The following is a 14,678-nucleotide window of genomic DNA, read 5'->3' as shown; positions in this document are numbered from 1 at the left end:
ACCTACGCATCTCAGGACTCTAAAGGGCAATTTTTAACCTGGCCAATCAACCTAACCCGCACATCTTTGGACTGTGGGAGGAAACCGGAGCACCCAGAGGAAACCCACGCAGACACGAGGAGAATGTGCAAACTCCACACAGACAGTGACCCGAGCCAGGAATCGAACCCGGGACCCTGGAGCTGTGAAGCAGCAGTGCTAACCACTGTGCTACCATGCCGCCCTTGTAGTATGTAGAATCAATATTACTGGTATGTAATTAATATAACATTACCCTCTATCCTTTCTTCCACTCCATTCCCATAGAATCCTGACATTGCAGAAGGAGGCAATTCAGCCCATCAAGTCTGCACCAACTCCAAAACAGCATCTTACCCAGATAAGTCTTTCTTTCATTCTTTTCCTCTTAATGTTTCTTAACTCTGTAAAGTCCAAGTACATCCAAAAATTGAGTGCTACTCCAAATTTTGATAAAGAACACCTATACAACCTCTCTCACAGCAATGCAGGATACAAATGTGAGGGACTGAGACCTTACACTGGTCTTTCAAAGACCTAAAATAGTTAAATTGATGTCTGAATGTGACCTCGAACAAAATAAACTACCTTTTCAATGTCAAAGAAACTCACATATCATTCTCCCTGAAGAGCCACTAACATCCCGCTGTGGGCTGCCTAGACCAAATTCAAACAGAATTATACAAAGGCGGTTTGCATTTTCAGAACCCATGCTGGCCAATAGGAGTCTGCCTGTCTGCAAAGACAAAGAGGCCCACAGCCTTCCTTTCAATTCCTAATGGTTGACAGTTAGCAACCCAGGGGCCCAAACAACAGATACATGAGCTTTATCAAAGGCAGTGTGGTGAGGTGGGAGTTATGTGACATGGGCCTCCAACTTGCAGAACCAGTAATATTGCCTTGCAGAACTGAAAAGTCTCAGTTTGGCCTTTGTCTATCTGACTAGCACATATCAGCCTGTTCCTGCCCCACAGAACTCATTTCTTCCCATCTTGACTTCATCCTCTCTCCCCCTGTATAGACTCTTCTCACTTACAGTCATGATTCCTCGGATGCCTTACTTCATATCAATAATTTCCAGTTTTCTGGTTGTAATCACCACCTCCTCATTCTGGGTGTCCAATCCCTCTACACCTCCTCTCTCTCTCTCTCTCTCTCTTCCCCCTCCCCCTCCAGGAGGGCCTGAGGGCTCTACACTTCCTTCTCGAGCAGAGGCCCAAACAATCCCAGACCACCACCACTCTTCATCCGGCTGAACTTGTTCTGTCACTCAACAATTTTTCCTTTAACTTGTCTCACTTCCTGCAAATAAAGGGTGTGCTCATGGGTAGGCATATGGGCCCCAGTTATGCCAGTCCTTTTGTGGGTTATGTGGAACATTCCCTGTTCCAGTCCTACTCAGGCTGGCCCTCACAACTCTTTTTCCATTACATCAATGAGTGTATCGGCACCATTTTAACGGCTCTCGTCTGGACTTGGAAAAATGTATCGATTTTGCTTCCAATTTCTACCCTCATCTTCACGTGGTCCATCCCCGGCACTTCCCTTCCTTTCCCCTGTCTCTCTGTCTCGATTTCCAGTGATAGACTGACCACCAATTTTCATTACAAGCCCACCAACTCCTACAGCTACCTCAACTACAGCTCCTCGTGCCCTGCTCCCTGTGAGGACGCCATCCTATTCTCCCAGATTCTCTATCTCTGTTGCATCTGTTCTGATGATGCCGCCTTCAAAAATAGTGCTTCTGGGGCACATACATTTAAGGTGCGTGGGGAAAAGTTCAGGGGAGATATGCGAGGCACGTTTTTTTACACAGAGGGTGGTGAATATCTAGAATGCGCTGCCCAGGGAGGTGGTGGGAGCAGGTACAATAGCAGCATTTAAGAGGCAACTAGGTGAATACATGAATAGGATGGGAATGGAAGGATACGGACTCCGTAACTGCATACGGTTTGAGTTTAGGCAGACATCATGATCGGCGCAGGTTTGGAGGGCCTAAGGGCCTGTTCCTGTGCTGTACTGTTCTTTGTTCTGACATGTCTGCCTTTTTCTTTAACCAAGGTCCCCCACCCCTGTAGCCGGGTTTCAACCCATTTCCTGCACCTCTGCCCTCACCCCTTCCCTCCCTCCCAGAACCATGATGGGGTCCCCTTTTACCTAATTTTCCATCCCACCAGCCTCTGCAGTCAAAGGATCATCCTCTTCTGCCAACTGCAGCATGATGCTGCTATGAAACACATCTTCCCCTCACCCCCATCAATATTTTACAGGAACTGCTCCCTCCATGACAGCCTGGCCCACTCCTCCATCACCCCAAGCTCTTCATCTCCTTCCCAGGGCACCTTCCCTTATTTCAGAATGTGCAACACCTGCCCCTTTACTTTCTCCATCCTGACCGTTCAAGGCCACAAATACTCCTTTAGGTGAAGCAACTTTTTACTTGCACCTCCTTCAATTTGGTCTAGTGTATTTGGTGCTCCCAATGCGGTCACCTCTACACTGGGGAAATTAAACACAGACTGGATGAGTGCGCAGCGGAACACATTCACTCAGCCCTTAAGCATAACCTCAGCCTTCCTGAAGTTTGCCATTTCAACTCAGCATCTTGCTCTCATTCCAATGCTCCAGTGAAGCCCAGTGCAAACTGGAGGACAGCACCTCATCTTCTGATTAGGCAAGTTATAGGCCTCGGGACTCAATGTTGAGTTCAACAACTTTAGACTGTAATCTTTTTCCTCCACCTTGACCCTTTCCTTATATCCGAAACATGTTTTTGTCCCAATGCAAAATCCCCTTCCTCCACCAGGCCAGCTGTCACTCACCCTTAGGTTTTGTTTTCACAGAGCACTGGCCTTTGTTTCTCCCATTAACACATTCTGATATCTTACCGTTATGCCACTACCAACATCTTCTTCTGTCATCAACGCTTTTTGTCTCATGACCATCCACTCTGCTCCACCCCTTCTTATACAGTATAAAACCCATCACAATTCTCCTTCTCTTTAGCTCTGAAGGAGAGTCATATGGACTCGAAATGTTAACTCTATTTTTTCTCTCACAAATGTTGCCAGACCTGAGTTTTTCCAGCGTTTTCTATTTTTATTTCAGATTTCCAGCATCTGCAGTACTTTGCTTTTAAGTCAGGTTTCAACTGCTTGCTGAGGTCACCCACCTCTACCTCACCACCATCAATCTAGACCCCTCCCTGTCTCTGAACTTTTTAACTTTTGGTCCAACAAATATAGTGAAGATCGAGGCCATCGTCTTTAACTTCATTCCATTCTCTGGTCACTGTTTGAGGTTGGTGGTATAATTTGTTATATCATTGCTGTTTTCTCCCTGAAATATGGTTTCACCAGCCATCCAGACTGATGGGATTAAATCTCCTCTCATAGCTGGCTATAAAAGTTCCATTTGGTCAATCTCAACCAAAGTTCTAGTGCATGTTTATACCCACAGTTGCAAATCACATTGGAAGAGCATAACAGCGGCTGTCATGGGAAAAGTACAATGTTCCTCTGGAGGTTGACTGGGTTGCATCTCAGTAAAGAATGTGGCATGATATACCTGAGCTAAATGACAGTCAGTGCCCCAAGTAGAAAACTGCACCATTCCCCTCAACCTAATCATGAGTAAACAATGTATATATTTTAAATACCATTTATTGGCAAGGTCACTAGATTAGGGGAAAGTCATTTTGGATTACATACTGGTTGCAACGTGAAATTCACCATATGCCAGAGCAATAATGTGGTGCACGTGACCAATATATCATTTCATTTTTAAACCTATCAAAGATTCAGTAGAAAGCCATGCTGTGCAAGTGAATTATGCACTTCCTTCAACTATCGATTGTGTATGAGGATAGTAGCTACTTAGATGCATGCACAGTGGTTAGCACTGCTGCTTCACAGCAACAGGGACCCGGGTTCAATTCCGGCCTCGGTCACTGTCTGCGCAGAGTTTGCACTTTTTCCCTGTGTCTGCGTGGGTTTCCTCCGGGTGCTCCGGTTTCCTCCCACAGTCCAAAGATGTGCGGGTTAGGTTAATTGGCCATGGTAAATTGACTATTAGTGTCAGGGGGACTAGCAGGGTAAATGTGTACGGTTATGGGAATAGGGCCTGGGTGGGATTGCGGTCGGTATAGACTCGATGGGCCGAATGGCCTCCTTCTGTACTGTAGGGATTCTATAACCAGTACACAAGTCAAGGTTAAATAAATATTCAAGTTCATTCCAGCAATGATGGAATACAATGGCTCCAGTAAGGACTGCTTATGTTCATCAAATGGGTCGAGTGTGATTGATTTGGAAAACAGGACTTTCAAGTTGTACAATTGATCATGCATTTCAGTCTCATTCGAGCCTAACCAGCTCACAGTCATTACTATTCAATGCTGCAATGTTCTTTTTCTCTCTCTCTCTCAAACACACACACAAAATTTTTCACAGTCGATTGTGTCATCAATTGAGACACATGAAGAACAGCATAGCAACAAGACTTGTCGCAGGTGGCGAGAGCACTGCTCCATATGGCTGTTACTTTGACAATTCCAGTACAAGTGTTAGTCCACTTGTGAAATTATAAAATTCCCCATTTATGGTTAATTGTGCATAAAAGATACAATAAAGGACCCATCAGAAAACCCAGGAATATTCTGAGTTATTCGTATACAAGAGTAAACTGTGAGGAGGAAGCTCTCCCCTCCATTTCAGAGAATAATGAGTTCAATGCACATGAATATGCCTCACCCTAGGTATTCAGAAGATTAACATCTTCTGTCAGTTCAGTCGAACCACCAGTACTTCACTCACAACTTCTGAAATGGATTTATCAGCACAGCTAATGTACAAATGCAGACAACTCTCTCCCATCCAACAGCTGTGAAAATATTTTTGTAGGGCATCTAAGTGCAGCAGCAACACAAATTAACAGATAAAAAATAACAATGTCCTGAGCACAGGTAATAATAACCAGTGGCACCATCTTTTACATGCAATGTAGAATGTGACAGAATAGTTTGGGAGATAATGGGCCAGCTCTCTAAAGCACCAAGAGACTGGTAATTTAGTTTCTTTCCTGACAGTTAATGCTGCAATACAGCTGCAGCAAAATCAAATCAGAAGGAGTAACCCCTTTCCAACAAATCACACTGAAAGGCAACAGTCAGCTCCCACTGCTTATAAAGCGAAGTTTTGCTACAAGTCAATATTTGTTCTTGCAAACGAATAATTACTCAACCAGTCACCGAATGGTTTAAAAGAACCCCAACATGAATTACATGGATACATTTTTTGGAGTGGAGGCTTTAAAGTTACAATGCTTTTACTTACACAGGATATATGATGGTGTTATATTAATGATTCCCTACAAATTCAGAAGATAAAGGTGTCTACAGGTCCTGTAGATTACTGAGAGTTGCCTGAGGACATGGGTGGATAGTTTCCTTGCAAACGCCTTCCCCCAGAGTTTGAACTTTGCAGACATGGTCTGATTTTCTATATTTTCTAAAACTGTTAGTTTTGCTCCTTTGTGGTCAGCTCCATGTTGTGAACATTTGAACAGCTGAACATCAGTGGTTGATATCCTCACCACCACGAAGATGAGCTGCTTCCACCTTTAGCATCATCGTCAATCTCTGTAACATCGCCCATCATTGTACTTGCCCTAATCCATCTGCTGCTGACAACCTCAGTCTTTTGCAATCTCCAGTCTCTAATAAGCTCCTGGTAGTCTCCCAGTCACATCCTCCATATTCTTTGGATCATTCTGCTACCCAGATCCTATTATGCACCAAGTCTCACTCATCCATTACCCTGTGCTCACTAACCTATTTGACTCTCAGTGCCCTGACACCTCAAATTTAAAAGTCCCATCCTCATGATCATGTCCTTTCTTGGCCTCACCTATCCCTGTTTCTATAACCTTCTCCAGCCTTAGAACTCTGCATTCCTCGAACTCTGACCGCCTCTATATTTCACCCAAGCACTGGTGGCAGTACCTTCAGTCCTCTCAGGCCTAAAACGTGTCATAGACATAGAACAGTACAGCACAGAACAGGCCCTTCGGCCCACGATGTTATGCCGAGCTTTATCTGAAACCAAGATCAAGCTATCCCACTCCCTATCATTCTGGTGTGCTCCATGTGCCTATCCAATAACCGCTTAAATGTTCCTAAAGTGTCTGACTCCACTATCACTGCAGGCAGTCCATTCCACACCCCAACCACTCTCTGCGTAAAGAACCTACCTCGGAGATCCTTCCTATATCTCCCACCACGAACCCTATAGTTATGCCCCCTTGTAATAGCTCCATACACCCGAGGAAATAGTCTTTGAACGTTTACTCTAACTATCCCCTTCGTCATTTTATAAACCTCTATTAAGTCTCCCCTCAACCTCCTCCGCTCCAGAGAAAACAGCCCTAGCTCCCTCAACCTTTCCTCATAAGAGACCTACCCTCCAAACCAGACAGCATCCTGGTAAATCTCCTTTGCACTCTTTCCAGTGCTTCCACATCCTTCTTATAGTGAGGTGACCAGAACTGCACACGATATTTCAAATGTGGTCTCACCAAGGTCCTGTACAGTTGCAGTTAAACTCCAACCCCCTGTTAATAAAAGCTAACACACGATAGGCCTTCTTCACAGAGTGGCAACCTTCAGAGATCTGTGGATATGAACCCCAAGATCTCTCTGTTCCTCCACAGTCTTCAGAACCCTACCTTTGACCCTATAATCCACATTTAAATTTGTCCTACCAAAATGAATCACCTTACATTTATCAGGGTTAAACTCCATCTGCCATTTTTCAGCCCAGCTTTGCATCCTATCTATGTCTCTTTGCAGTCTACAACAGCCCTCCTCCTCATCCACTACTCCACCAATCTTGGTGTCATCAGCAAATTTACTGATCCACCCTTCAGTCCCCTCCTCTAGGTCATTAATAAAAATCACAAATAGCAGAGGACCAAGCACTGATCCCTGTGGCACTCTGCTAGCAACCTGCCTCCAGTCTGAAAATTTTCCATCCACCACCACCCTGTCTTCGATCTGATAGCCAGTTACCTATCCAATCGGCCAACTTTCCCTCTATTCCACACCTCCTTACTTTCATCATAAGCCGACCATGGGGGACCTTATCCATCGCCTTACTAAAATCCATGTATATGACATCAACTGCCCTACCTTCATCAACACACTTAGTTACCTCCTCAAAAAATTCTATCAAATTTGTGAGGCACGAATCCGTGCTGACTATCCCGGATTAATCTTTCTAAATGGTCGTAAATCCCATCCCTAAGGACCTTTTCCATCAACTTACCAACCACCAAAGTAAGACTAACCGGCCTATAATTACCAGGGTCATTTCTATTCCCTTTCTTGAACAGAGGAACAACATTCGCCACTCTCCAGTCCTCTGGCACCATCCCCGTGGACAGTGAGGACCCAAAGATCAAAGCCAAAGGCTCTGCAATCTCATCCCTTGCCTCCCAAAGAATCCTAGGATATATTTCATCAGGCCCAGGGGACTTATCGACCTTCAGTTTATTCAAAACTGCTAGTACATCCTCCCTCAGAACATCTACTTCCTCCAGCCTATTAGCCTGTAACACCTTCTCTTCCTCAAAAACATGGCCCCTCTCCTTGGTGAACACTGAAGAAAGGTATTCATTCATCACCTCTCCTATCTCTACTGACTCCATATACAACTTCCCACTACTGTCCTTGGCCGGCCCTAACCTCACCCTAGTCATTCTTTTATTCCTCACATAAGAGTAAAAAGCCTTGGGGTTTTCCTTGATCCGACCCGCCAAGGACTTCTAATGCCTCCCTCCTAGCTCTCCTAAGCCCCTTTTTCAGCTCATTCCTTGCGAACTTGTAACCCTCAATCGAGCCATCTGAACCTTGTTTCCTCATCCCTACATAAGCTTCCCTCTTCCTTTTTGCAAGACATTCCACCTCTTTTGTGAACCATGGTTCCCTCACTTGGCCATTTCCTCCCTGCCTGACAGGGACATACCTATCAAGGACACCCAGTATTCGTTCCTTGAAAAAGTTCCACTTTTCATTAGTGCCTTTCCCTGACAGTTTCTGTTCCCATCTTATGCCCCCTAATTCTTGCCTCATCGCATCATAATTACCTCTCCCTCAATTATAAACCTTGCCCTGCCGTACGGCCCTTTCCCTCTCCATTGCAATAACAAAAGACACCGAATTGTGGTCACTATCTCCAAAGTGCTCTCCCACAACCAAATCTAACACTTGGCCCGGTTCATTTCCCAGTACCCAAATCCAATGTGGCCCCACCTCTTGTCGGCCTATCCACATATTGTGTCAGGAAACCCTCCTGCACACACTGCACAAAAACTGCCCTATCCGAACTATTCGACCTACAAAGGTTCCAATCAATATTTGGAAAGTTAAAGTCCCCCATGACAACTACCCTGTGATCTTCCTCTCCTCTAAGACCTCCTTAAAACCGACGCATTGACCATGACTTTATGATCACTCCAACTAATTTCTTCTTCGGCTCAGCAAGTTTTTGTCTATTTATGTACCTGTGTTAAGGCACTATATAAACACAATTTGTAGTTGCTGTTACCGAGTTGCTTTTGGTTTTGATGTGTGTTCTTCCTAAGATCAGGTTGCCATTACACATCACCAATGAAATCTTTACATAGAAGCCAACCCATCAGATATCCACAAACCTGTCACATGTACCTGGAGAAAAGGAGAGTCAAATATGCATGCGGCTTTGGTGGAGAAAGCACAAAAAAAACCCTTTTAACCCAATTTCAATTTGACAGGTCCAGTATTTACTCAGTAATTTGCATCGTTAGACTAAAAAAGACCAAAATAGAACCTAAGGGTGATACTTTGTAAGTCCCTTCAGGACTAAATTGCATCTTTCTTTGACTGCTTTTTATAAATAATACATTTCTATTTGAGAACAGGTGGCAGAGGAGGAGCTGCCAGTGGGGGGGGGGGTGGCGGCGGCGGCGCAAATCTTTTTATAAGGGCAGCACGGTGGTACAGTGGTTAGCATTGCTGCCTCACAGTGCCAGGGACTCAGGTTCAATTCCGACCTCAGGTCACTGTCTGTGCAGAGTTTGCACATTCTCCCCATATCTGTGAGGGTTTCCTCTGGGTGCTCCGGTTTCCTCCCACAGTCCAAAGATGTGCAGGTTAGATTGATTGGCTATACTAAATTGACCCTAATGTCAGCGGGATTAGCAAGGTAAATGAGGGTTACCGGAATAGAGTCTGGATGGGATTGTGGTTGGTGCAGACGCGATGGGCCAAATGGTCTCCTTCTGTACTGTAGGGATTCTATGATTCTGAGAACTAGATATTTTTCCAAGCATGAACAAAACCATATCAATGAAGGGCTCTAACCAGTAGTCGGCAGGTGTATGTGAGTAGCTTCAAATGACACACCCTCTATTTTCCCTATGAGAAATCGCCAGGAAAAGATTTAACTTGTTTGCTGGTGAGATTAACTCATCATGATGGGGAGGTAAAACGTTAACTACACTATCATTCTGGTAAACAGAAATATAAATACCTAACATCACAGCACCATGATGATCTTTTTTTAGAAGGGGGTGGGAAGGGCGCTTGTCCACTGTAACTTCAGTAGAAGAGCCCCAGAAACCACAAAACAGTGATTTGAATATGTTTCGGCATTTTTCTGAGCTTGTCATGGCTCTTCATCTGTAATTCTGGCAGAAAGTCAGGGGAAACGCTGAAAAAAATTCACCTCCTTCTCGAAGAACAAAGAAAATTACAGCACAGGAACAGGCCCTCCGGCCCTCCAAGCCTGCACCAACCACGCTGCCTGACTGAACTAAAACCCCTACCCTTCCGGGGATCATATCCCTCTATTCCCATCCTATTCATGGATTTGTCCAGACGCCCCTTAAAAGTCACTATTGTATCTGCTTCCACTACCTCCCCCGGCAGCGAGTTCCAGGCACCCACCACCCTCTGTGTAAAAAATCTGCCTCGTACATCTCCTTTAAACCTTGCCCCTCGCACCTTAAACCTATGCCCCCTAGTAACTGACTCTTCCACCCTGGGAAAAAGCTTCTGACTACCCACTCTGTCCATGCCTCTCATAATCTTGTAGAATTCTCCTTGAGAATTTTGCTAAGCATTGTATTCTCCAAACATAATACCAAATATTAGATCAATAGCCAATTCTCCCTGTACAATGTATTTTGGAAATAGAACAAAAGAGTTTAACACATTTCTCAAAGTGATGTAAATATGTTCTTGTCAGACATTATGGCAATTGCTGTTTTGTTGACAGTAATTACCTGGCATTGCATGAATAAGATCTCCACAAATGACAAAGAACTTGGGTTTCAATGTTAGCTTGTTGATAGCCTGGATTGCTTGTTCTGTGAGCTTGATCTCTTCTTGCCATTCATCACCTCCATTATCGCAATCTCCAACCTTCCATGCTTTCATAAGGCCAAGCTGTGGATCAGCTCCTTGTATGAAGTAGAAAGGTCCCTTCCAATCACTTTCTTTTCCTAGGGAACAGTTAAAAATTAATTTGCATTCAGACTCATGACACCAGCATACAGACATAACATATATAATGAGAAGTTGTTTCCCTCAATATGGCTACACCAGCTGCTATATTACAACCGAGACGGAAGCAAGAGGGAAAGGTGTAGAGGTGAGCGCAGTGCAGGAAGGTGACAGATGGAGCAGGTGAGAGTAAAATGTAGATGAGTGGCGATTATTTTCCCCAATGACTTTGGCGGTAGTTTAAATGCAGCTTCCTGGTATTGCCGTTTTCTCTTTAAGAAGTGAGATCTTCCCTTAAGGGTTTCAAAGTTTTAACTGGAGAACATAAGAATTTAAAAAAAGAGCCCATATCACTGGAATTATTGTATGTTCATCAAGGACTGGGGTGTCAGTGCAGGGAATGGAATACCATTCAACTTTTCTCAAGTATCAGGGTCAAGCGCTCCAAATCAAATGCAGTAATGGTGCAAGGAGCTAATTATTTGTTTTCCACCAACACTGCTCTGCCATCTCAGTCCTCCTTATCACAATTTGGGATTCTTTGGTTATTTTTTCATGCAGGAACTTGGACATGAGTTTACTGTCAGCCCCAATAGCTGGATAAATGGTAAGTACAATGTAAGACTGGAAGTTCCTCTCTGACGCCCAAGCAATGGTTAGCTAAGTCTGGTTATTCAGACCGTGGTGTTGAAAATTGTTTTTGATATTCTGTGAGGGCTGTGACAAAGGCCCTTAATAAAATGAAAATCGGAATATAGACACAAAAGGAATCAATCAGATAGAAGCAACCAGCCAAAGAGAGGTTCCCTAGGCCTTGGTCATCAGACCAGGTAGCAGAGAGTGAGAATAATATTTTTTACATTAAATAAGAATTGTCTAGCGCTCATACGTTCTTTCTTTATTTAACAGTATGCAAACACAAGCTCTATTAAATATAACAAATGTTTCTTATTGTTCTCGGTGTTCTGTATTATTTTGCCTACTGTGATACAAAGTAGTTTACAAATCAAACCAAATGGCACCTTGCATAGTGTTAACAGTGTTACAGAAATAAGAAAGCTTCATTGTTACATTCCTAGGTTCTAGCACAGTGTTAAGAAATAGAGTAATGGTTGTCAACTGCCATAAAAACAACAAATTGCTTAATGGAATAAATAACATCGCTGAACCTAAAAAGGCATCTATGGTCAATCTAAGTTGTAAAACACCACCCCTATCCATGTGCCTCTACCATCCAACACCACCCCACCCCCACCTACCCACCCACTTAATATCTGGTTTCTGGCCTATGCACTGGTCAAAGTCTCTATGACATCCTTTCTGATTGGAATCATGGTGCTTTATATTCCTCCTGCGGAATCAACTCCAACTTTCACCCTTGCCCCTCTCCAGTGCTGCTACTTGACAGCATTATCTATCAGCTTTGTATCTGTGCTGATGATAACCAGTGTTACAACCGGGGTGAGGTCCTCCAACGTTCTTATGATTCCAAACGGGATACCCCCAAACTGTTATGCTCCCAGATGACGAGGGATGAGCTGGTTCCACTTCTTTATTCAATCCTCTCGTTGGTTCTACAAGGTTAATTTAGAAATGATCCCTTCCCTCATGGACAACTGTTCCCAGCTCAAATGTATTTATGTTTTAAAAGGAGCCAACTTAACCAGACTTTCTTGAGTTAAAGAAAAAGAGTTTATTAGTTACTGAAACACGAGAAGAAAATAATAAAACACAACATACATAGACACAGATTAGAATGAGGAGTGAGTCCACAAGTAAAAGTTAAAAAAGATAAATGAATCAATCTTTGACTTGTCTGGAAGGAATAGATATCAAAATGTTGTGGTCATTTAGTTGGGTGATTCTGGTGGAGCTGACTGTGACAGTTGAGCATTTTAAGTTTTTGAGTTTTGAGTTTTTTGGTCCTGCAGGTTACCTGAAAGGATTTGTCCTGTTTCCTTTCGACTGTAGCTTTGCTGAGCTGACTGCAGCCCATCCACTACCTTCAGCATTCACTCCCTCCATCCCTGACGCACAGTGGCAGCAATGTGTATCATCTACAAGATGCACTGCAGCAATTCACCAAGGCTCCTTCGATAGCACCTTCTAAACCTATGACCTCTACCCCCTAGAGGGAATACATGGGAACACCACCACCTGCAAGTTGCCCTCCAAGTCACATACTGTCCTGTTCCAGACGTATATTTCCATCCCTTCACTGTTGTGTGGTCAAAATCCTGGAACTCCCTTCCTAACAGCATTGTAAGTGTTCCTACAACACATGGACTACATAACAGTTTAAGAAGGTGGCCCGTCACCACCTTCTCAAGGGCAATAATGAATGGGCACAAAATGCTGGTTTAGCCAGCAATGCCTGAATCCCATGAACAAATAAAAAAAGACAATCTGCAGTATTTTATATCCATTAATTTCTGGATTTAGATCATTCAAGCTCATTTGAGATAAGACCTTTAGAGCTGGAAGACAGGAGAAATTTGTTCCATCACTTTGAACTGCATTCAAATCCACTGAGCCTTTTTGAAAATAATCTTTTCCCACCTGCAGTTCCATGAAGGAATGGAAGATCAGTGAGATTGACACAGTGCTCTATTTCTGTCAGTTCAATGGCGTATGATGCTGTGATGATGCAAGTTAGAAGATTAATAACCAATGGTTTGAACTAATATTTTTTAAACAAGATTCTCTGAGGTTTAGTGAAATTAAATGATCTGATTTAAAGTGGCATTTTGTACCATATAAATCTGAATCTGCATCCTTCACTAGTTATTTTCACCACTTGTCTCCTCCATAAAAACAAGGTCATCCAAAACTTGGCTGCCCATACCTTAAATGCGCACCAAGTCCTGTTAACTTATCACCCCTGTGCTCAGTAACCTACAATGGTTCCCACTCAAGCAATGTTTACCTTCAAAATTATCATCCTCATTTTCATGTCCAGAGCTGAAAGGTCAGTTTCTGACCCACTCTACCCTATTTCAGCAAAGTACTAAATGCAATCAGAATAGCATCACAGAATCAATCACCTGGTGAATATTCCAGCCTCTGGCATTGCTGAGGCTTGGCTAGGGAATTTGATACAGTTGGTTCAAAGATTTTTAAGGTTACATATTACTCAATGAGGAAAGTAAATGGTACAATTTTAATAGGCATGCAGGAATGGAGAGGCCTGGGGATATATGTACAAAAATGAAGACTAAAAAAACCTATGGGATGCTCAGATTTATAAAAGGCAAGGAAAGCAATGCACCAACTGAAACAATAATGCCAAAATTTGGTACAGCAATTTCAGGCTGATCATGGTTAAATCAGCACGTTTGTCTAAATAGTTCGAGACTATACAGAGGATGCAGAGAAGAGTGGCACCAGGAATGAAAAAAGTTATATGGAGAGATTGGAGAAGCTGGGATTGTTTTCCTTAGAGGAAAGTGGGTTAAGGGAAAATTTACTAGTGGTGTTCAAAATCATGGAGGGTTTGGATGGATAAATAAGGAGAAACAAGAGAGTGTAGAGGTGTACAAGATCATGATAGGTTTAGATGAGGTGGACAAGGAAAACTGTTCTCATTGGCACATGGTGCAAGGACTAAGGATCAGAGATATAAAGTATTGGACAAGATGTGCAGGGGGAATGTGAGGAAGAGCTTTTTTTTACATAGTGAGTGGTGACCTGAAATTCATGGCCTGTGAAGGTGGCGGAAGCAGAGACAATCAATGATTTCAAAAGGAAATTGGGTGGACCTGAAGGAAAAAGGGCGGCACGGTAGCACAGTGGTTAGCACTGCTGCTTCACAGCTCCAGGGTCCTGGGTTCGATTCCCGGCTCGGGTCACTGTCTGTGTGGAGTTTGCACATTCTCCTCGTGTCTGCGTGGGTTTCCTCCGGGTGCTCCGGTTTCCTCCCACAGTCCAAAGATGTGCGGGTTAGGTTGATTGGCCAGGTTAGAAATTACCCCTTCGAGTCCTGAGATGCGTAGGTTAGAGGGATTAGCAGGTAAAATATGTAGGGGTAGGGCATGGGTGGGATTGTGGTCGGTGCAGACTCGATGGGCAGAATGGCCTCCTTCTGCACTGTAGGGTTTCTATGATTTCTATGAAATAAACT

At 43.6% G+C, this 14,678-nt stretch overlaps 1 protein-coding gene across 1 annotated transcript in view; it reads right to left on the bottom strand.

Moving 5' to 3' along the window:
• Positions 1-14,678, bottom strand: part of cpped1 (calcineurin-like phosphoesterase domain containing 1) — a 182,732-nt gene that overhangs the window by 136,965 nt on the left and 31,089 nt on the right. The window contains exon 2 of the mRNA XM_078240876.1: positions 10,339-10,557. Within this exon, the coding sequence (XP_078097002.1) occupies positions 10,339-10,557 (219 nt within the window). The remainder of the gene's footprint in view (positions 1-10,338; positions 10,558-14,678) is intronic.

This window comes from Mustelus asterias, chromosome 23, assembly GCF_964213995.1.
Source record: "Mustelus asterias chromosome 23, sMusAst1.hap1.1, whole genome shotgun sequence".
Lineage (NCBI taxonomy): Eukaryota > Metazoa > Chordata > Chondrichthyes > Carcharhiniformes > Triakidae > Mustelus > Mustelus asterias.
Note: the sequence above shows the minus strand (reverse complement) of the source record. Positions and strands in the feature narration are given on the sequence as shown.